At 39.6% G+C, this 21,894-nt stretch overlaps 2 protein-coding genes across 2 annotated transcripts in view; one reads left to right on the plus strand and one right to left on the minus strand.

The window, feature by feature from the left end:
- The window catches only part of SERINC5 (serine incorporator 5), a 510,096-nt gene that overhangs the window by 50,982 nt on the left and 437,220 nt on the right, over positions 1–21,894 (minus strand). The gene's annotated exons all lie outside the window — the stretch shown is intronic.
- Positions 10,126–21,894, plus strand: part of JMY (junction mediating and regulatory protein, p53 cofactor) — a 63,410-nt gene continuing 51,641 nt past the window's right edge. Inside the window, exon 1 of the mRNA XM_065739778.1 lies at positions 10,126–10,935. Within this exon, the coding sequence (XP_065595850.1) occupies positions 10,159–10,935 (777 nt within the window). The 5' untranslated portion in view covers positions 10,126–10,158. The remainder of the gene's footprint in view (positions 10,936–21,894) is intronic.

Genomic DNA, 21,894 nt, shown 5'->3' on the forward strand with positions numbered 1-21,894 from the left:
AATTAACACAGTGACCAGTGAAATATCTCCATTATCAGAAGGAAATGATGAGTATCTCACTGAAATGTTGAACTCCACTGATGTACCCAATAAAATCAGAGTATGTTATAGCTGATTTGACTTATTCACAGCAAATGAGGATCTTTAATATTGCGTTTCTGTCAGCAGATATATATCAAAACCTTTGCTGAAAATGATCAAAAGACAGGTTAAAGTCTGACAATTTATTCTAAGCCACAAAAGCTGTTAATTAAAGCAGAATGTGTGATACTCTAAATAAGCAGATCAATGCACTCCTTAATTTGCTGTGTTGGTAAGGCAAACAATGAATCAGCAAGAAAAATAAACAGGGGCAACTTTCAGTGTTCAACAAATAGTAAATAATCATTAAGAAAACAAGCATTCTTCTACTATCAGAAAGGATCTTGTAGACAGTGTAAAGGAAAAAAAAAACAGCAAAGACCTACAGATAGAATTCAGTTAACAATACTTGAAGAAGAACACTTTTTCCCTTATCTGTATTTCTCTACTAAAAGATCTATCTTTCCCTTGTTTTTAGTAGTTAATCTTGCATTTTTTACAACTGTGGTTATGACAGCCAAGATATATCCAGAAGGAATAAACATACAAAATATAACAATTAAACAGAAAGGATTTGCCACAGGATGATGACAGGAACTTAAAACAGGAACCTGAATAACGATTCAGACCTGTTCAGTTCTTGCATCAACAGCAAAGAATGTCAAGATGTATTTGTTGCATGATGCAATTCTAGGAATAAAGACTGACTGGAAAAGGTGTCAGCTGGTGACTAATGACAAACACAGGAAAAGTCATTAATAAAAACCATTCCTATGGATGTCTTGTTCTTCTCTAAAAGAAAAATAAGACCACAATCTTAAAAATATACATTACTGTAATGAGAATTGGCTTGGCTTACATCATGTTAAAATCTAATAGGAGATCACAGACTTATTACATTTCCTTTCAGTAATGTCAGGAGAAAATTTTCTGAACAGATGCTGAAAGTAAACCTTGGTAATATGAGAAGCAGTGCGTGAGTTAGCAAAACAGAAGAGCCAGTCCCAGAGCCCATTGCTTGGAATGCTACAGTAGCCTGATATTGTGCGAAATCAAGGCTTCCACAGTCACCAACACTTTGTGCCTCAATTACTCCATGTCTTAGAATAGTTGAACATTCTGTCCAGTTCTAATCAAATTTGAAATCAGTATTGAATTGCAAAATAATTCAGGTTGGATGAATCCAACTGCTTACATGTCCGAACATAACTTAATTTTGGCAATGCTGAATGACAAAATGATTCAGGTTGAATGGCACCTAAAGAGGTCATCTGATTAAACTGGTAAAGAGCCGAAGGATGAACACATTTTTTACAAGTCTCAATAAATAAATAAATAAATCATTATGCATATACATACACAACTTATACTTTGTGTCAGCTGACTGACCAACGTACATACGTATTTAATAATATTAAGATAGCTTTGGGCAAGTAATTGCTCATACTGATGCTTACTCAGATGGGGTGGCACGTCATAGGAGCATAGGGTGGGTTACTATGTTGAACAGACCACACGGAACATAAATCTGTAAGGAAATAGTTTTGAATATTCTATTGCTCATAGTATAAATTGTTTGCCTAAGGCATAAATGTTAGAATGAAAACAGTAAGACTCATCAAACAGGCTAGAGAATAGCAGTGTTAATCTTCTTCATAAAATCTGACACATGCAACCTTCTGATTTCAATTAAAAAGTCTACGTGCTATTTTTGCCTGAAAACATATTTGTGCATTAATGATTTGAGTGCTGCTTCCCATTCTCAAGGTCCCACAATCAGAACATGAATTTTTGTGAAAAGGATCTGAGGTAATACTTAAGAGGAAAAATATTTATTTTTAGAAATAAAAGCTGCTTGTCTTGTTTGACAAACCTGATTCGCTTTCAGACCAGCTATTTAACAATCATAATAGTAATAAAATAATCAGATACACAACCATTTTCTATGAATGCTGAAATTGATTTGGATACAGAATAGCATGTAACATCATGCTCTATCTCATCCCACATCCATGAACTTTGCTGTTTCAATGCAGAATGAAAACACAGGAGCTAGCCAAATAATATTGTCCAGTGACATTAAAGAAGAAAGAAAACTCACCTTTCCTTTATCACTCTCAATTAAACTACAAATTACAGCTGTGTACAAAATCCCTCTTGGACTTTGCTACTCTTTGAAATCTGATCACATAGATTTAAGGAGGGATTTAACCTCTCACAGGGTAGTACACAGGTCCAACAGCAGAAGCTTTAGACTTCTTTCTACAAGGATTGCTTCCCTTCCTCAGTGCTGCCAGTGGGACCACACGGCAATTAAGCTGAATTTGGAATCAGATGAAGATACCATCTATTTCTCCCATACTGAGTAAAGGGATCAGACTCAACCATGCAGCAGCTTCAATTGTACTTATGTCCATATATCACCTCTCATACCCAGCATTTCCCCTGAAAAGCTTAATCAGAATAACAGTTACAAAAGGGAGGCTAAGTCTCAAGTCTTCCACTGACACACACAAGAGAGCACCTAAGCTCTCTTAGATGTAGGAGTCTCCTCCTAAAATTCTTTGATGAGGACACTTGGAATTCAGGCTTCCTATAGCATCAGCAGCAATGTTATGACCTTTCACTCCATAAGCTGAGTTTATTCTATTTTATGATGTTATTTCCAGAGTGCTCTGGCGAATTTTGTTATAAGACTTTCTCACTAGTATATATTTATTTACTCATCAGGCTGTTCCCTTTCTTGAACTTTCTCCAGTCTCACTGGATCCCCAAACTGCTGCAACACATATCTGGCAAGCAGTAGTGGCTATCAGTAATTCTTTTTGCTCAAAAACTGTTCAGACTTTAAATTTCTCTCTATCCTGCTGACTTGCATGTTATTAGGAGATAACTTTCATAATGCCTCGGAAAATACTCCATACTTAGTAAAAATCATACCAGCCTAATGTTTTTTATGTTCCAAAGTCTGTTAATACAGACATTATTCGGCCTTGTGTTTTATCTTCTGCCCCAACTCTGCCTTTCACATCAGCATACCCTGCTGTAATTGAAGACGAATGTATATATTTTCTGAGACACCGCTCTTTGAAGACTATTAAGTGCAACTACACTGAAGCCAGACCTATGACTAAAACTTGCACGTTTACATGGTGTCTTTTAACAAAAGCAAGTTGGGTAGTTAAGAACAGTGTAGCTGAAGCTTCAGGCAGATTACATATAGAATGGACATTAGCTAGTTTCTGTGTTGAAACTAGCAAATAATTCAAAACCTACTAGCATCCTTAAGACAGTAAGTGAATAAATAAGCCAAACATAAGTATCTATGGTCTTCCCTGACCTGCATGAAAGAGGAGCAGAATGGTAAATATCAGAATGTTTTGCTGAAAAACTAAAACAAACTAACAAAAATTAACCGTGTCCCTGTGATTTTTAAAAGTCACAGACAATTCAATAATTGACTAAGCTTATAATCTTCATTATTACAGCACTATCATTTACTTTATGATTATTTTTCAAGAGGTTTTATCCATAGATCACACTGGGAAAGAGCTACCACCTAACAGAAAAACTAAAAAAATTGACATTTATCAGATGTACTATTTACTTACACCATACACATTTTCTCAAAACTTAATCAACACAGAGAAAGTAGTTGGACAACTAAGGACAAATTTCCTGTCACTTCCTCAAGGTGTTGTCATGATTGAAATCTCATCTCAGAAGGCAGAACTCCCTGTCTGGTTAGATAACTCCGAAAATTACAAACAGTGCAAAGAAATCCTGGTATTTTCTTGGTTTGGCAGAGATTTTTGACAGCTCTGTAGATTAAACTCATCAGATTCAAGCTAAGACATTACTGAGTAATATTCCCATTACTCAATCTACTCTTAGCTGGTTAAAGAATATATTTAGAAATTTTACCATCCAATTGTGACCCAAATACAGCATTGGCTCTGCATACAATAGTCTGTTATGCTCATCTCAGCCAGTGTATAATATGATGACACGAGTTCTGCAGAATCTCTGAGGGATCAGATGGCCTGGAAACGTATTGGAAGTAAGAGTGACTCATGGAGGACCCAGTTTTTAGACCGAAGGAAGAGTGGTTTACATGTTTATGGGAAGTTCTAGGATCACACACTAAACCAAAAGCTAAGTGGTCTTCAACACACTTTCTTCATTCAAAAGTCAGCCAGAAATCCACAGAGAAATATTTTTCCATACAATCAAAGTATTTTAGTGTAGGCCTTATGTGATCCTGCAGATAGATTAGGCTCACAGTCTATCACTTTATCTGTAAATCAGACACCAAGAAGATGGAAATTCTTAAGGCCACTTAAAAACATCTAAATTGTTTTCTTTTCATATGATATGATCAATCGGAAGGCAGACTGTATTCACTACTGCAGGAACTATAATTTCCTTTTTTTTTTTTAGCTACATGTAGGTATTCTGTCTGTTATAAATCAATGCCTGTTCTGTGGTTTGGGGCTTTTCCTGCCTTCTTACAAATGTTCTTGATTGACTGAGTTAAATTGTGGATGTGGCTATACCTATTGCTTCCTTTTTCCTTGAATAATAGCTTCCAACGCTCTACTACAGTCTTTATATTGCTGCACTTGTTCACACACTGTGTTCAGGGCCAAGAAAGCATTTTCTTTATTTATCAAAGTATTTCAGACTGGAATTTTTCACTCTTGTCCTCAAAGAAAATACAACTTCTAGGCAATTGGTACAATTATCTTTAATTATAAAATATTAAATCTGAGAAAGAAAAAAAGTTAGAAATATTCCTTGAATTTCTGCACTTTCAACTTTAAAAAAATCGCTTTTTCAAAACTACTAATTGTTCTTTCTGTCATCGGGATCATTTTCTTTATTGCCATATACTTGGGTGGAGCACATAAGAATATAGTTTCTGTAAACAAACAAGTTGAAGAAGTACCTTGTAAACCACTGAAGAGAGGCTGCAAACACCATCATTCCCAACTCACCCAGCCTGAAAGACGAGACTGGTCCAACCATGTTTCTTATGGCACATGTCTTTTTATTTGCCACAGAGACTACTGACTACTTTCAGACAGTTTAGTCAAACTCTAGTTAAAATTAGAATTTTCCAACTATAACAGCACATCTAACTTGAAAACAGGTTTTATATCATCTCAGATTCCAGGGAGGGAAACGTAAGCATTAGCAACATGTAATTCGCCATTGTCACTTAAACAAATTAAGTGCATAAGTCTTCCCATTTGGCTAGAGAGAAAATATTGGCTTTTATGAATGATTCCTTTCAAGGAAAGATTGATTTGCATTTAAAGTATTGGGTTTTCTCAGCAGTTCAACTTAATCACACGTTTGTAAAGTTTACCATGCAGTAACAACTCCACATGGTCTACAACTGCAATAATATTTGGTTGCAGAAAATTCTCCAGTTTGGAGCCAGCATAAATATAAAAAATATTTAGTCTTCCTTTATAGAATGGACAGACTATTACATATACTGCTGTATACTTTTTTCCCCTGCACAATGCAATTCATTATATTTAGAAACTACCCCAAAATTCTTCTTCCATCAAAGTTGCTAAGATTAGACATTTTCAGAATTTCAAGCACAGATAAAACTATTAACAGAAAGTGTGATTTTTTTAATGGGAATTTTAATGAATGAGTGCTACTAAGCCATCACATACTCAATAGTGCTTTTATGTAGTCAGCTTCTAGTCTCACTTCACACATACATACTCCAGAAAAACACTCCTGAACTTTTGCCAAAAAAAAAAAAAAAAAGACTCCCACTAACAACAGACAATTCTACTTGGCTTCCCCACATTAAGTTAAAATCACACTATAAACAGAAACCTATTACAAATGCTTATCTGCAATAGTTGTGTTAACACATTACTTAACAGCAATTTCAGGACACAAAGATACTTGCACTGCTACAGCACTTCGAAGCATGCTAAGGAATATCTTCCACTCTCCATCTCAGCTACAGTGAAGCATGGTACAGCTGAGATCACATCAGTCTTGTATAGGAACAGAAATCATATTACAATACATACAGTATTAATAATACATATTACAGTTTGGAATTGATTAAACTTTAGATTAGGTCCAGATGAGACCTTGTTCTCTCAAAAAATGCTTTAACCCAGAACTAGTTTATCCAAGGTGTTCAAAGATACAAATTCAGAACAGTGTTTCAGCCTGAAGCAATCTGTAGGAATCACACATTCACTGGAATGCTTGTATAAACAGTAATGGGAGTATTTCTCTCCTTGTTCATAACATCAGTATGCAGATGACAATTTAGACAGCATTGGATGAGACCACGGGTTATTCCATCCACGGAGGACTCAACCTTTTATGACAGGAAATTACTAACCCACCCTACACATGCACAAGTACATACATGCAATTCCATATGGTTTCATACTGCTACCAGCCTTTGTACTGTGTACTCCTAAGCAGTCTACAGTCAATGCAGCTGAGAAGCTTTCAGTCCATCTCCTTCACTGCTGAATTCTGATTCTGAAGTTTCCTTGTTTTCCCTACACCAATCTGAACTGAGATCATGTCTGAAAATTGGCTGGTCCGAGAACTGGCTCAGGTAAATGAAACTGCAAGGCAGAAAATAAGTACAGAGAAACTTGTGGAAGTTTATTTATCACTGGCTCACTAACCCAAAATCATATTAAAAATCACTGCTTGGAGCCTGCCCAGGGATAGCAATGACTCAAAGTACTCCCTGTATAAAAGTTCTGGCGCTTGACCCGATTCTTTAAAAAAAAATAACGACATCAATTAAAGTCCCAAGCTTACATTTCAGCTCACTAGCAGTAGAATGCTTGTGGCACTCAGAAACCTTTGGCTCTTTGAAACATAATAATCTAGCTTGTTGACTGAGTACCTGTTTCCAGTATCTCCATTAATAAGGTTAACTAGGTCTCTCATACGTGGTTTCCAGTTAAGTGATGGGATCCATGCGCTCTGAAGTGTGGCAGCTCATTTCTCTCCAGGCAGTCAAATTCTCTTAGAAGACAGACACTCCCCAGCAGTTGTCTCAGTTACCACAAAATTTTCACTTTTCTAAACTGTGGAAATCAACCACAAGACAAGCTAATTGGGCCAGGCTCATCAAGTGCTATCTAACTACTTACCAGTGAAGAAGAGCACAGAATAACAGAATAGTTGAGGCTGGAACAGATTCCCAGCAGTCATCTGGTACACCCTCCCTGCTCAAGCAGGACCATGTCCAAGTGAATTTTGACTATTTCCAAGGATGGAGATGCCACAGTCTCTTGGAGCAATCTATGTCAGTGTTGAGCTGACCACACAGTACAGAAGCACATCCTGATGCACAGCAGAAACTTCCTGTGTTCCCATTTACGTCCATTGCCTCTTGTCCTGGCACTTCTTTTCAGAGTCTGGCTCCATCCTCTTTATACTTCAAGTATTTATAGACATTGATGAGATGCTGCTAAGTCTTCTCCAAGCTGTAGGGTGGGCAGCTCTCTCAGCCTCTCCTCTCTGAAGAGGTGCTCCAGGCCCTTCATCATTTTCACGGCCTGCTGTTGAACTCCCTCCAGTATGCCCATGACTTTCCCATACTGGGGAGCCAGCATTGGACACAGCACTCCAGGTGTGGCCTCCCTCAACCTGCTGGCAACATTCCTCTTAAGTAGACTCTACCAGAACCCTTGTTCAGAAGGAAATTCCTAGTCTTTAAGAAATCATTTTCATTTTTTGCTGTTTTACTCGGTATTGTTCATTGATATATTTCCCTCAGTTGGTCTTAAGAACAAAGCAACAAAATCAGGAAAGCCTACCCTTTGTATTTTTGAGTGACAAGTTATGGGTGTCCAACAATAAAGAAGTTGCTATAAAGGTTATTCTGTGTTCCTTAATAATGTGATTTTGAAAAGTTGCTATTTCCTCGCATTTATTTTTTTTTCCCTAAGTACAACATTGGCAATACACAATAGCTTTTGAGACCTGATTGCACAGCTTTCTGCTGCATTAGAACAAGCCTATCAGAAACTTATCAAATTTCAGACTAATTTTCATCCAGCTCCCCAAATGCATTTACTTAATATCTGCTTTAAATTCTAATGGCTCATCCTGTTATCTGAGAACAGCCACAATTGCTTCAAAGATCTTGCCTTTGAATAGCATACTTGAAATACTAGGACTGTGATCTTTGGCTGATGAGAAATCTTGAATCCATGTTTAATCTTCTTAGGCCTGTGTTTATGTGCATATACATACACGCAGACTGACCCACATTGTGGAGAACTGGCTTGGGAAAGGAGGTTGTGTGTGCTTATCCTTGTAGCAGTGCGAACAAAACAGCATGTTCAGATCACTGAATTTTGAGAAGTAGTGCACCGTTGACCAGGCAACGATGAGGGAGTTAAGTTTGCGGTGGAATCAGATGGCCCTGGTATGTGTGGGAAAAGAAGAACTAATTGGACACTACTTATCTTGCAAGGACAGAGCAAGAACCACTGCTTAACAATTATTCTAAAAATAGCATATGTTCAAGGGGTATAAAAGTATGTAACCTGCGCAATAAAGTGGGCTCAGCTGCATAATCATATTGATGTCTCTCTGAGTCCTTGCATCGGCATCTTAAGAAGATCGTTCCGGCGCGGCCGTGGTTCATCCTCCTGGGGTCACAGCAACACCACATCTGCATTATTTTAATTTTTCTTTCATGCATTTCTAATGACAAAATTGGATTGCTATATTCTATCATCCTCTGCAAATTTGTTTCTGAATATCTAACGATCAAAATATAGTTTATTCACCAACGTATTATCATTGGCCTGCTTTGACACTTACATGTTGCACATAATCAAATCTTTCTGATAATTTCACAGATGTTTTGATCTGCGCTGAAACTTACAGCACTAGGAAAGAATGCTGTTCTCTGAGGTGTAAAGCACACACCATCACCATTAGCAGAACCCACTTCTGTCCTTTCCTTCGGCTTCTGAGCTATCATTTCCTTTCTAACAGCTGTTACTTTTGGTATTCAACGTGTGACCCTCCTGACCATGAGGTTGCTCAGTTAATGACCAGAGAACGGCTGGATTGTCGGCGGCTCTCCCCAGGCTCTGCAGCCGGCAAGGACAGGACGCCAGTCAGCACAATAACCTTAGGAAAAGGCAGAGCCCCTGACTCACCCTGCTTCTCGATAAACTCAAAACTATTCCCCCATTCCTAAATGGCAACGGAACAGCAGGATCACAGGCGGCTCAACGCACTGCCTATTATATTTCCGAAGCAAGTATCTTTGGATGCATTTTTGTTTAAGTTTATGCACAGAGTGAAACAGAATATCCCAAAGGGCAACGAGATCCTAGCGATAGCTCTCCTTCGGATCACGTCCGGATAAGCGCTGCTGTCAGTCACGCTTCCAGGAGCGCGGCCGACAGCTCCCTGAGAGTGGCGCGCCATGCGATACGCTCGGAGGCCTCAGCCAGCGCTGCGAGCGCTGAGCCGGACAGGCCACACCAGCACGCAGCGCAGCGCCCGCCCCGGCCCCCCAACCTCAGCTCAGAAGGCACAGAAGTGGCACGTGCCCCTCCCATCACGCCCTGCGCGCGCCTCAACGGCCGCATTGTACGTCCGAGGGAAGGGACGAGGGGGGCGGGGCAAGCGCGTCAGCAGCCAATGGGAAAGGCGATTGGCGGGGCGGGGGGCGGAGCTCGGCGGGCGCGGCGTTGAGTTGCCGCAGCGCCGCCGCTGCTTGTAAACAGATCCCGCCCCATGTGACGTGCGGCAGTACCTGAGTGGGGGCAGCGGGCATTGTCCGCCGCGGCAGTGGCGGTGCGTGAGCTCGGCCGTGTGGTTGCCGGCAGCCCTTCTCCGTCCTCTTCCCGCGCCGGGACGCGGAGCATCGCCCCCCCAGCCCGCGCATCGCAAGCCGTTCCCCCTCCCTGCCCCCCCCGCGCTAAGATGGCTGGCGGTGGGCGGTGAGCGGCGAGGGCTGCGGGCTGCCGGCCGGCCGGCGAGCGGGGGCGGCTGACGGGACGGGAGCGGAGCGGGGGGAGGCGGCCGCGCGGCGCCATGTCCGCCTTCGCGCTGGAGGAGACGCTGGAGGCCGACTGGGTGGCCGTGAGGCCTCACGCCTTCCAGGAGCGGGAGAAGCACAAGTTCGTCTTCATCGTGGCCTGGAACGAGATCGAGGGCAAGTTCGCCATCACCTGCCACAACCGCACGGCGCAGCGCCAGCGCAGCGGCTCCCGCGAGGCCCGCGCCGCCCCCAAGGCCTCCAGCCCCGCGGCGCGTAGGGCCGCCGAGCCCGCCCTGCTGCCCCGCGCCGAGCGGGCCGACGCGCTGCCCGGCAGCCCGCTGCGATCCTCCAGGGCTGGCCCGGCGCGCAGGGCGGCGCGGGGCGCGGAGGCGGCCGCCGAGGAGATGGAAGTGCTGGAGCTGGGAAGGGAGGAGGCGGCCGAGGCGGGCGCTCCCGACGCGGAGCCCGCAGGGGAGGAGTGCAGCTGGGCCGGGCTGTTCTCCTTCCAGGACCTGCGCGCCGTGCACCAGCAGCTGTGCTCGGTGAACTCGGAGCTGGAGCCCTACCTGCCCGCCTTCCCCGAGGAGCCCTCGGGCATGTGGACCGTGCTGTTCGGGGCGCCGGAGCTTTCGGAGCAGGAGATGGACGCGCTATGCTACCGGCTGCAGGTCTACCTGGTGCACAGCTTGGACACGTGCGGATGGAAGATCCTGTCGCAGGTGCTCTTCACAGAGACCGACGACCCTGAGGAGTACTACGAGAGCCTGAGCGAGCTGCGGCAGAAAGGCTATGAGGAGGTACTGCAGCGGGCCCGCCGGCGGATCCAGGAGGTAAGGCTCCGACACGGTCTGCACCTCGGTGTTATCCTCTGTGACACCTTCTGTAGTATTTCTCTGCACTTGGGCCTGTCTGCCTTTGCAGAGTTGACTGAGCCACGGATGAGTAGGAGTGGGGGACTTCACGTTTCCAGGGTCTCCAGGGCCAGGATTTAAAAGTTGCAGATTTCAGTCTGTGCTCGGTGTGGCTCATTGCTTTACTTGCTGCAATCAGATGCAGACGTTCGTGAGCAGAGATCTCGGGTTTGGCAAGGCCTTGCTGCCAGACTTCTGCTATTGCGTTGCTTTGCACTAGAATGGGTTTGGAGCCTGTTTTATAGGAGCAGTAACATGTGGTGTTTATTTTGATAGTACAGTTTAGCCACTGTAGGCCAAAAAATGTGGGCTCTGGGTGCTGAATCTGGTATTTTAAGGGAGACGATGTCTTCTCGTGGAGTTGGCGTAGCTACAGCAGTTGCACAGCCTTGAATAAGTTCTTAGAGTTGGGATTTCAGCAAGAGCGATTTGGCCCTAGCGGGGCTCATTCAGCTCCCCACACTGCCGTTGCCAGTGTCTGACAGGCCTCAGGTGCAGCTGGATGTGCCATCTTGCTTCCTCATACCTTACTCTGCTCAGACAGAAGTTAAGGAAGTTGCATCTGATAGTTTCCAGATTCAGCATGTGAGGGTTTTTTTTACTTCTTGCACTGCTGGAGGTATGCGAGACCCCCGATATGTGTTAAAGAGGGGACTCTTGTTGTTATACTTCTGTGACCCTATGCAGTATGCACCAAGTGTAGGTGTGACTATGTGCATGAATCAGGTCGTGACATTTTTGTTTTTTGTAAACACCATCGAAGTTCTACTGTATGGCTGTAGGTAAAATTCAGCTGTTTCTGCAGCCCACATATATCCTACAATGTTGTGTTTTCAGAAATGTGTGGTGATTAATGTTTTTTTTTTAATGGTGGAGTATGAGCATACATGCTTTGCTGTCTGTGTAGTTGGCATAGTGTTGAGTCTACGAAGGATTCTATGATTTCTGTAATGATTATAGTTACTGAGTATGTGAAAATTGTTGTCAGTGATGAAATCATGACAAGGGCATCTCAGTGTAGCTTTGTCAGATACAAATTTATTTCCAAACTGTTAAGCTAGGATATGTCCCTGTAACTTTAATACTTTTCATTTTTATTTTTCCTTATCCCTATCAAAAGGGCTGAATTCATCATTGTTAATTTTCGTATACTACTAGTCATCCATCTAACAATGTTCTTTGGAAGTTTTAGTTCAGAGCATGTTGAATTGTATCATCTAACCACTTTTTTCTTTGATATAAATGATTGGTAATGTGTACCTAGATTCACTACGCCTTCTGCTGAGTATTTTTTTTGGTATAGCTGATCAGGAAGAGAAATGTTGCTTTTAAACGTGGAATTTGGGTACTGGCTATCTAACTCAAAGTGCATGGTGTTTTTGAAGAAGCATCCTTTCAAAATTACTGCACAAGAACTGTTAGTTTCAGCCACTTGCAGCCATTCCTCAACAATGAAGAGTATCAACTTCGATCTTACTAGCACCAGTTCTGCAGTCAAAAAATAAATCGGTTATCAGTAGTCGCTACAAGTTTTATCCATAAACATACCATTCTCTGTTTAATGTTCAGAATCTGGTGCAGACAAAATAGCAGCTCATATTTGTGTACTTGACTGCAGTACAATCTTCCTTTCTCATGGTAACCAATCTACTGCTGTGCCTTGTGTCAGTAAGCTGTACTTCTGTCACTGTCCATTGTGTAAATCAATCCTTCATTAAAGGTAGTTCATGTTTAAGAAAAGAAACCAATAGAATGACCTGCACTTTCCCGTTTTGGCTCTCAAGTTTCTCTTTTCCTTACCTTGTTAGTGGTTTACCTGGTCATCAATGTCTTTCTCTGAACTAAATGCTGATATTGCCTGCCATTGAGTTCTAAGCAAATGAGGCAGTGGGTGACTGGGTGTTGGTATTTTTTGAAATGAGGGTTTTTCATACTTTTAGGTTGAACTGAATCAGTGTTTCATCTCACGTTTTAATTTCTCAGCTATACCTGAAATCTGCCCGATAGCTGTTGAGAATGTTGTATTACTCAGATTAGCAATTTTAAGCATTTTACTTTTAAATGTTTCTTTTTAGAAGAGTTTCTGAGGAGGAGGGAAAGGGAGTGAATGCCATTGGCATCTGAAATAGTATGGAGGAGCATAATGAATATAGAGGACTTTCATTTACATAATGTTACGTGCAAGTTTAGAACACAGAAACTTTGGTTTAAGATGGTAACATATGCTTCTGAGGACAATTTTCCCTGTACAGTTACATTACTTCAGAAGTACTTTGTAGTTTCTCTTGCATACCTTCTTTGGTGTGGAGGAACAAAGTGAGCAGCAGAACCTCTCCTGTTCATTGTTTCTGCTTCCCCTACGTGGCCATCTGTTTCTCCAGTTTATTCTCACAGTAGTTAATAGTTGTTGGTTTTTTTAATAGGCATTTTTATCTCTGTCACAATTATAAGCCTTTGGTAGGCCAGAAGAACATTACAAGCAGAAACAGACCCAAGATGGGAGGAAAAATAGTTGCAGAGTAGTTATATGACATGAAATTATTTTCTTCTGCATAAACTAGTGTTTTGAAATACCGTGTCTTTTATTTTTCCAAGCAAAAATAGTAATTCTTTAAGAACTTAGTAACATTTATTTCAAAGTAAACTCATGTATCTAAGGGAGTAGAAGTTGTTCTACCTCAATTTTTGAAAACTAGTAGGCCCTTTTTTTTTTTTTTTTTTTTTTTTTTTTTTTTTTGAACTCTGGTTTGTTAAAATGTATGCCTATTTAAAAATTCCTTGGGTGCTCAGCTAGAAGACTAAACACCCAAGTAGAAACATGATGTAAAAACAGTTAATGACCAGATTAAAAAGATGTTACTATTTCAAAACAGTGGATACCACTGAATCATTCTTTAGGATTACGGCTTCTTGGCCAATATTTCTAAGACTTTAACATTTTGTATGTAGAAGGCAGAAAAGGTTATTCTCTCTACTCTTGTTACTGACAGTTCCCTGGCTGTTATAATGTAGGAGGACCTTTTCAGACTAAGCGTACTTGCTTGTATATCTTTGTAAACATAGTAATATCAAAGATGGTTACTACGTATTTGTCATTGCTGTGCTGGCAGAAGGTTGAATGTCATCACAGTTTTACTGAAGAAGTGCTGTTAGTATAAACTGTGATTAACAGGAATTGTTGGCATACTCATAGTCATAGGCATAGTCATGCCAACAAACATATTCTGTTGTATGTGTATCTTTTTCCTGCTCTTGCATAGAAAGTTGTAAGTAAGGAGGCCTCTCTACAATTCATGCATGAATTTGAGTTCGTGGTACCTGTAAATCTCTCTTTTCCTTAAAGCTCAAGTGCTGCAGTGGTCTGAAATTTGGCAGGTGATACTGAATACCAGTTATAAGACTAGTCACAGGCTTGCTTTCATTTTGCTGTTTTCTCAGTGTAACCTGTGGATTATTGCTGTAGGCAGACTGAAAGACCATTCTCTGTGTCTGTTGTCTGGGTCCTTTTGAGTTGGTTTAATATAAAAGCTCAGAAACATTTCTGTAGATGGTTTAACTCAGAATAAGTTCTGAGAGCATCGTGTTTTCAGTGTCTAGTTTATGACTGCCCTGGGACTGGTGGCATCCCCCTTGTTCAGTGGAATGTTAAGCACCAAACTGTGTGAATTTCAGTTTTATGTTTGTTGACTTAATTTTCTTTCCTTTTGACTCAAGATAGAAAGGTTTAGAAAAATACAGTCAGAATGTTTCATGTATTTTGTTATGGTAACAGCTTCTTTTTACGAAGAAAATGTTGTTTGATATTGATGAGGTTTTTTGTTTCTTTCCTTGTTTATTTATTTTTTTCCCCCAGAAACTCTTCTGTCACTTTCTTCTCAGTTATTATATGTGTTGGTGGTGAGACACACAAAAAAATAGTTTTCCACAGATAAAATGGCCTGTTTGTAATCAGTGATCTGCTGCTAGCTAGATTTAGTTGATGCTGAAGGTATCTTGTGGGAACATCAGAATGTATCCATTAATTTAAATTGGGTTGCATGGAGGATTAAAATGACACATACCCTAGATATTTTTTTCTATTTTAAATTTCTATTAAAAAGTGTGGAGCAGGGTCAAACTATTGTGGAGCATCCTGGAAATCCAGCCTATTTTTGTTTGGAATCTGTTTTTGTGTACCTCAGTAGTTGTAACGTGGGTGGTTTTTTTTTTTGTTTTTTTTTGTTTTTTTTTGTTTTTTTGTTTTTTTTCCCTCCCCCAGTAGAACTGTTTTGATTCATTTTGAGTACTTTGTAAGTAAACCATTTAAGCAGTAAAATTCTACTGCAAGTTTCTACTGGGCGAAATGTAGTGCATCACCAGCTGTAGGGCGTGCTCCGTGTTCTTAAGAAGAGCTTTGTGAAAATAGTGCACCAGCTCCTACTTTTGTTGCTGTTCAACCAAAGACTTTTTTTTCTTTCTGGAGTGTGTTCTCGAAAGCCATCAATCTTCCTATTTATCTAATCAGCAGTTGGAGTCCCTGGCGGTGCTTTTGGTTGTTACAGAGTAGTCTAAATGTAATAAACATTTTAGATGTTTGGTACTTTAGTAGCTGAAAGGTCACACCTGAGTCATTCTGTAAGTATACTCACTGTACAGTGCCGAGTATATAATTTCACAAAAGCAGAATGAAATGTGGAGTGGTTCCTCCCCCCCATTTTCCGCTAACAATGAAAAGTGTAAGCCAGATAGATATTTTGCTTTTGAAAAGTTTCTAAACTTTGGAATTTCAGTGAATTTGTGAAATGTTCTCTATGTATGTAAAAAAATGTTACAAGCTAAATGCTTTTTATAAAGACCTGATATTACTGTAAAACGTGGAACTGAGGTAGAGAGAGCTGTATCCCTTGAGAGATGCTTGATTCCCTGTAGCAGCAAGGACCAATAAGTATCTCAGCAACTTAATCATATAGTGGACAGTGCTGAAAGTCATAGCTGTTATTACGTACCATTTTAAAATACATGTTTTAAAATGTCTTCTAGGAATTCAGTATTTAGAGAACATTAAATCGTCTCACCACTGTGTTGTTTTCTCTTTATCCTGTAAATTAAAACTTTCTAATTCCTAAGCAAAATGTTTGTCTTTTATCCAGAAATCTTTCATTTTTCATCCTTCTTCCATTTGATATCTTCCCAACTAGATGTTTATTTTTCTGCTGTTCTTCCCTTTACTTCTCTTGTATAGTTAGCAGCAAACTGCTTGTGATTGCTTATGACTTGTGGATGCAGTTTAGAGTTCTTGGATACAGCTTTTTTTACCAGTCTTTTTGTACTGTGTCTTTTCCAGACTCAGTCAGATCATTGTGTTATATCTGAAGTTACAGTTTCTTAAATATTTTCCTTCCTATTATTCTAAATGGCGTATGTATGTAGGTGAACTTAATATGTTGATTTACTTGTATTGTCTTAGTTTGATGAGCTAGCTGAAGATGAATATTACTAGTGTATCTGAAAGCACTGAAATTCTTAAAATGTACACTTCTTAATTTCTTCAAGATTTATATATGTTATGTGCACAACAAAAAAGGACATCTGCTTGTAAAACTAAGTTGACAGAATTTAAATACTGCATGAGAAAAGAATGACGCTTTCTGTAGAAGATATCAGTACTATTCAGGACAGCACTTAGTCAGCTAAGACCCTAGTGTTTAGAAACTGAACACAGCAGCTTTCCAGCTTCCCATATTTTTCTTCCCTACTCAAATACCCAGGAGAAAGGGAAAAATGAAATAAAATGCAATATATGTTCTGTTTAATAGTGGGAATTGGAGTTGAAAAATCATTTTAATGTTGTAGTTGGGGAAGGATTCTGTTGTGAAGTTTATTTTATTTGGTATTGCATTCAAAACTTGATTTTTTTTTTTTTGTTTCCCTAGATGTAGAGAGAGACTTCTCCTGTTCTATTTTTTTTTAATATTGTTCTAGCTGTTGGGAGTTAGAGTATTTTCATATGCGAGGATACTTTGAAGAGCTTTGTACAGTGTATGCAAGAAAAACACTTTTTAGATAGTGTTGGGTAGTTTTTTTCCTTTATATTTACATTACTTTGTTAGGCATATTTTTCTCAAATTTTGCCAGCATTGCTTTCCTTCTCACTCCTCAGTTTAATGTGTTACAGTTACTGTTACAGTTACTGTTCAATATCCAGTTACAGTTACTGTTCAGTATCCAGTAAGTTTTTTTCTCTTTGGTTTCTATGTTAGTATTACATAGAACGGCTTAGAATTAAAAAGCAGATTCTTTCTAAAAGTTGCATCTTCTTACATTTCTTTCTACAAGACATTGCCAATAGATGATCAGTGATGTTTACTAAAAAAAGAAGCACAAGTTTTTAATTTACAAAGCAATAAATAGCTTGTAAATAAGATACTCTGTTGTAGACATTTTACTGTACTAAAAATTGAACATCCTGCTGTGTATTGGTGTTCAGGATGCTAGTGCTTCAGGAATGGGGCATATGAGGCACATGTAGATGTAACCATATTATGTATACTGATCATGATGTTTTTGAGGAAGGGAGCCTAAGCTGATATACTTTTTAACAATTTCAGTTACTTGGGCATTTTGCATAGCATTAATGCCTCTACAGCCATACAGAATAAGAATCTTGGATAGTTTACCAAAAATCCAAATCCCTGCTTTAAGTACTATACTCTTCAATAGCAAATATGCAAGAATGTTTTAAGAACAATAAAGAAAAAAAAAACTGTGCTGTCGCAAGAAGTAGTAGATTAATCTCATTAGAAATCTGTTGGCAATATCTGCAAGCATATGAGTTAGTGTCTAAGAATAATTGTTAAAGCCTATGTGTAACTTGAAATGGGACTATAAAAATACAGGAAATAGTCTCAGTTTGTTGGATAGGAGATGGATGATCTCACAGTATCTTCCAGTCATGAACTGTATAAATTAATAAGGGAAATGTGTTTCTGCTTTAATTAGTTTATTGCTGAAGCTTGCCTAGTTTCCATTTTCTGAAGAATTTGTGCCTGAAATATAAACCAAGCCATTCTTAGTTTGTCTCAAGACTCCATGAAGAATTTCAACACGTGGGGCTATATTTTTAACTTGTAGCGTGTCCATAAATGTTTCCTTGTTTTCTGACCTCTGCTTTTCAGTGTTCTACTTTAATCCTGTGTTTAAGTAATTCACATTTGTTTGCAATGACTTGTGGGCAATGTACGCAGGTCATCTAAAGTGAGTAGCGCTCTACTTTTTGCATAACAGTCTTGCATCATGGCTTTTCTTTCATACTTTGGGGTAGAATATACTAGGATACTTTGGGGAGAAGGTTGTGTAAAAACGTTTTTCGGTAATGTAGAATCATAGATTATGTTAGATAACTCTGCAGATTTTGTAGTCAAACCCCATTCCTAAAGAGATGCTAATTTAGATTAGTGGATCTTTCTTGTTAGTTTTTAACATCTTGATGAAAACTGTATGCTATATTAATTTTAGGGAAATTAAAAAAAAATGCAACAGTTCTGCTGTGAAGCTTTTGAGGGAGAAAATCTGTAGATTTAGAAGTTTCTAAAAGGTTATAATTTGTCTTTAAATAGCTCTGTGTGTTCAAAGCCCAAATTGGTGCAGTTCGCTCCTCTAAGAATGTTATTTGGACTTGAAAGTAGTGTAATGTTTGCTTGGAATATCCATTCTCAGAATTTCTAATTAAACCCTTTGTTACTCCAGGGTAGTATAATTCAGAAAAATAAGCATGCTCTGGTAAAGTTTAAAAAAAAAAAACAAAAAACAAAAAAAAGAATTCCATACTACTTAAAATGTTAGAGTGGTCCTAGAAGTGTTTAGTGGGTAAACTGTATGTAACATTTGAACTATGTTTTATCATGCTGCAGTACCATGGGTATTTTATTTATGCATCACATTCTTTTTCTCTCGCTTGTCATGAAAGCAGGAGGAAAACTAACCCAAATGGATAGAAGTCTGTGTTCATCTGATATTAGTTAAAATTTCTTTGGAAATGTTTTCATGCTGTGAAGGTAATTAATAGCTTGCTATTTATGTGGTATTTACTACTAGAGTTGGAGGTTAAGCAGTGTTGCATGATATGGTATTTCAGGAGTTTCTCCATGTCTCAGCTTTTTTAATGGTAGTAGCAGACTTTTTATTCTTTTTTTTGATGTTGTATTCAATTCCTAAATAAAGAAAATATTATTTTTAGATTATAAGCTTTCAAAATTGGATATTATTATGTGCTTCCTTCTTAGACATAGCTTTTTGCATGACTTCACTATTGCATAGAGCGATGCAGAAGTTGAAACTTTGAAATTACCTGAATTACCTGTGAGCTGTTGTCCAGGGTTTAAAGGTACCTATCATTTTTACAGCTGCAGGGAGATGAAGAGCTGCACAGTGCTATAATGCACCACCTACCTCAGCTTGCTTTGAGAGGGCGGGACCCTCTCCTGCATCTTGTTCCGTCCTCTTGTGCATCACTGTCACTCAGTGTAAACTTCAGTAAATTAACCCAAGGGCTTTCTGCTAGGCATCAGGCACTTCAACAAGGAAACCCAACAACTAGCAAAGTTTTAGAATGTGGAGTGGAAAAGGTGCAACAGATGGTAATAGAGGAAAAAAGGAGTGGGAATGGAACTGGAAGAAGGAAAGGAATAGGGATGGGAATTGGGATATCTTTTCAGTAAGAGCAAGCAATAAGCACAGCTCAGCTTTAAGAAACTTAATTTGGCCTTAGTGTTGCTTTGAATCTGGTGTTGTTCATCTTTTTAAAATCTAATCCAATAGTAGTAAAACATTATGACATTACCTTAATCTGAGAATGTCTGCTACCAAGCCAAATGCATTGTACTGATGGCTACTAATTCTGCACTGGAAGCCTGAGTCCTAGAAGTTAACTTCAATATGATGTTGATCACGTTGTTTTAATTTCTTTGTTACTGTCAAATTACCTCATTTATATTGAAGACTATTTACTGTTCAGTAGGGTGAGTTTGGTTTTCTGTGTATCTGTCCTGAGACTGCAAGCTGTACACAAAGCAAGGGGCTTTAGAGTAGTGTAGTAATAACTTACATTCAATGAGTGCATTAAATTATAAATATTATTTGTAGGCATTGTTAGTCTAATGTCTTTCTGCCAGATATGCATGCATAGAAATAAAGGATTCATGGACCATAAGTTGATGTATATAACAGCACAACATGAACCTTTCATGTCACATGTGTTCTGATCTTTTTTTTTGGGGGGGGGCAGGGAAGGGGGATTGGGCCACTGCAGGAGGAGTTCCTTAGAACTCATTAGTACCTGACAGCTCTTCGCCAAACCTTCAGGGTGAGGTGTTGCATAGAAGCCTTGGTTCAAAGTTACTGTGTTTTAACTCGTTGGTGATTCATTACTGACTTTATATTTTAGTTATTTTAACCTGTTCCAAAGTGAAGGAGATCCAGAGTACCATATTAACTCTGGAGTAAGGTATTTACCATACGTCTATTTTACTCATCAAGTTACATTGCAGTGTAAATACTCATTTCTTTGTTCCTTACAGCAGAAAAACGCATAGCAATCCTATGTAATTAACTTTTGTTTGCATGATTTATGACATTTATTTGTAGCTGTGTTGTTTCAAAGGAATATACTAAATTCAGATACCTGGGTTTTGTGGGCACTTACATGACACAACTGCATAATTCAGGAGTGGCACAACCACATCATATGGTAATGTTATAAATAGATTTGACGGACTAAGAATCAAAGAGTCAACTATTGAATTTTATTAATCAAATTGAGCAAGGAGCAAAGAGGCAATGCAGCGCTGGGCGACAGGGGACTCTGCGTTCCACCAACTGTCGCAACAGTTGAACCAATACCCGATCCTTTTATACAGTCCGTCTTCCGTATACGTGTCCTTTTCGCTTCCTCATTGCGGTGTACTCTGCGCATGATCCAGTTGTTGCTAGGGGGTCTTCTTCTGCCAGTAAGTAGTCCTCCTCCATATCTCCTTCTTGACCCTTTCTGGTGGTTTTTCCTTTTATGGTATGTTATTTATACAAACAAATCTCACTGCACAATCACTAGTCCTTGAACGTGTTTAGGCTAGCTCCCGGTTTGCACAAGTTTTGTGTTTTCGCAAGCTAAGCTTTCTTATAGTAATGGCTATCTTTTGTGGCTTTCTTGACTGCTTAAGCAGAACATTCATCTGCGTTACATGCTAAATCACAAATCACGGTTACTTATTTACAGGTCCCTTCCTTCTTACAGCGAACAAAAACATTACTTTCTCACAATTCCCTCCTTTTTCTTTTATTACTATTTTTTGTTCGTGGTATCTCAGTACCCCTCTTTCATTAAGCTCCAGATAATCCTCTGTCCCTGTTTCATATTTGGCCCTCATGAGCATCAAATGGACAGCCTCCAATCTCCCTTTCACTTTAGAGATTAGTTTACTGAAAATACAGGGCCCAAAGGTTAACACTAAGATCAGTAGTATCGCAGGGGTTGCATCTAAACGAGGGACTTCCTGAGGTTATCACTGTATGAAGGACCTGATGATCTTTCCATCTTATTAATGACCATTTGAAAGGTTCCTGGCTTTTCTCATGATTCTCTGCTGTTACAATAGGGGGTCCTATAAGTCCTTTAATCATACATAATGTGAGAGCTAGGAGAAGTCCACTGCTGGATTTATTTAACCTTTCGCTTTTTTTTTTTTTTTTTCCCAATACTGTTCCCTGTCCGGCCTTGAGTTTCCAAAGATCCTGGAGCCACCTTAGTATTTATGTTCCATGGGAGTTCCCTGTTCCCACCTTTTATCCCTCTGCCTTGCCCGCCAACCAGGTTGCTGCTGGCTGTGGGGTAGCCCATCTTCACGG

This window comes from Cyrtonyx montezumae, unplaced genomic scaffold, assembly GCF_038088225.1.
Source record: "Cyrtonyx montezumae isolate F1298 unplaced genomic scaffold, pur_monq_1.0 scaffold_25, whole genome shotgun sequence".
Lineage (NCBI taxonomy): Eukaryota > Metazoa > Chordata > Aves > Galliformes > Odontophoridae > Cyrtonyx > Cyrtonyx montezumae.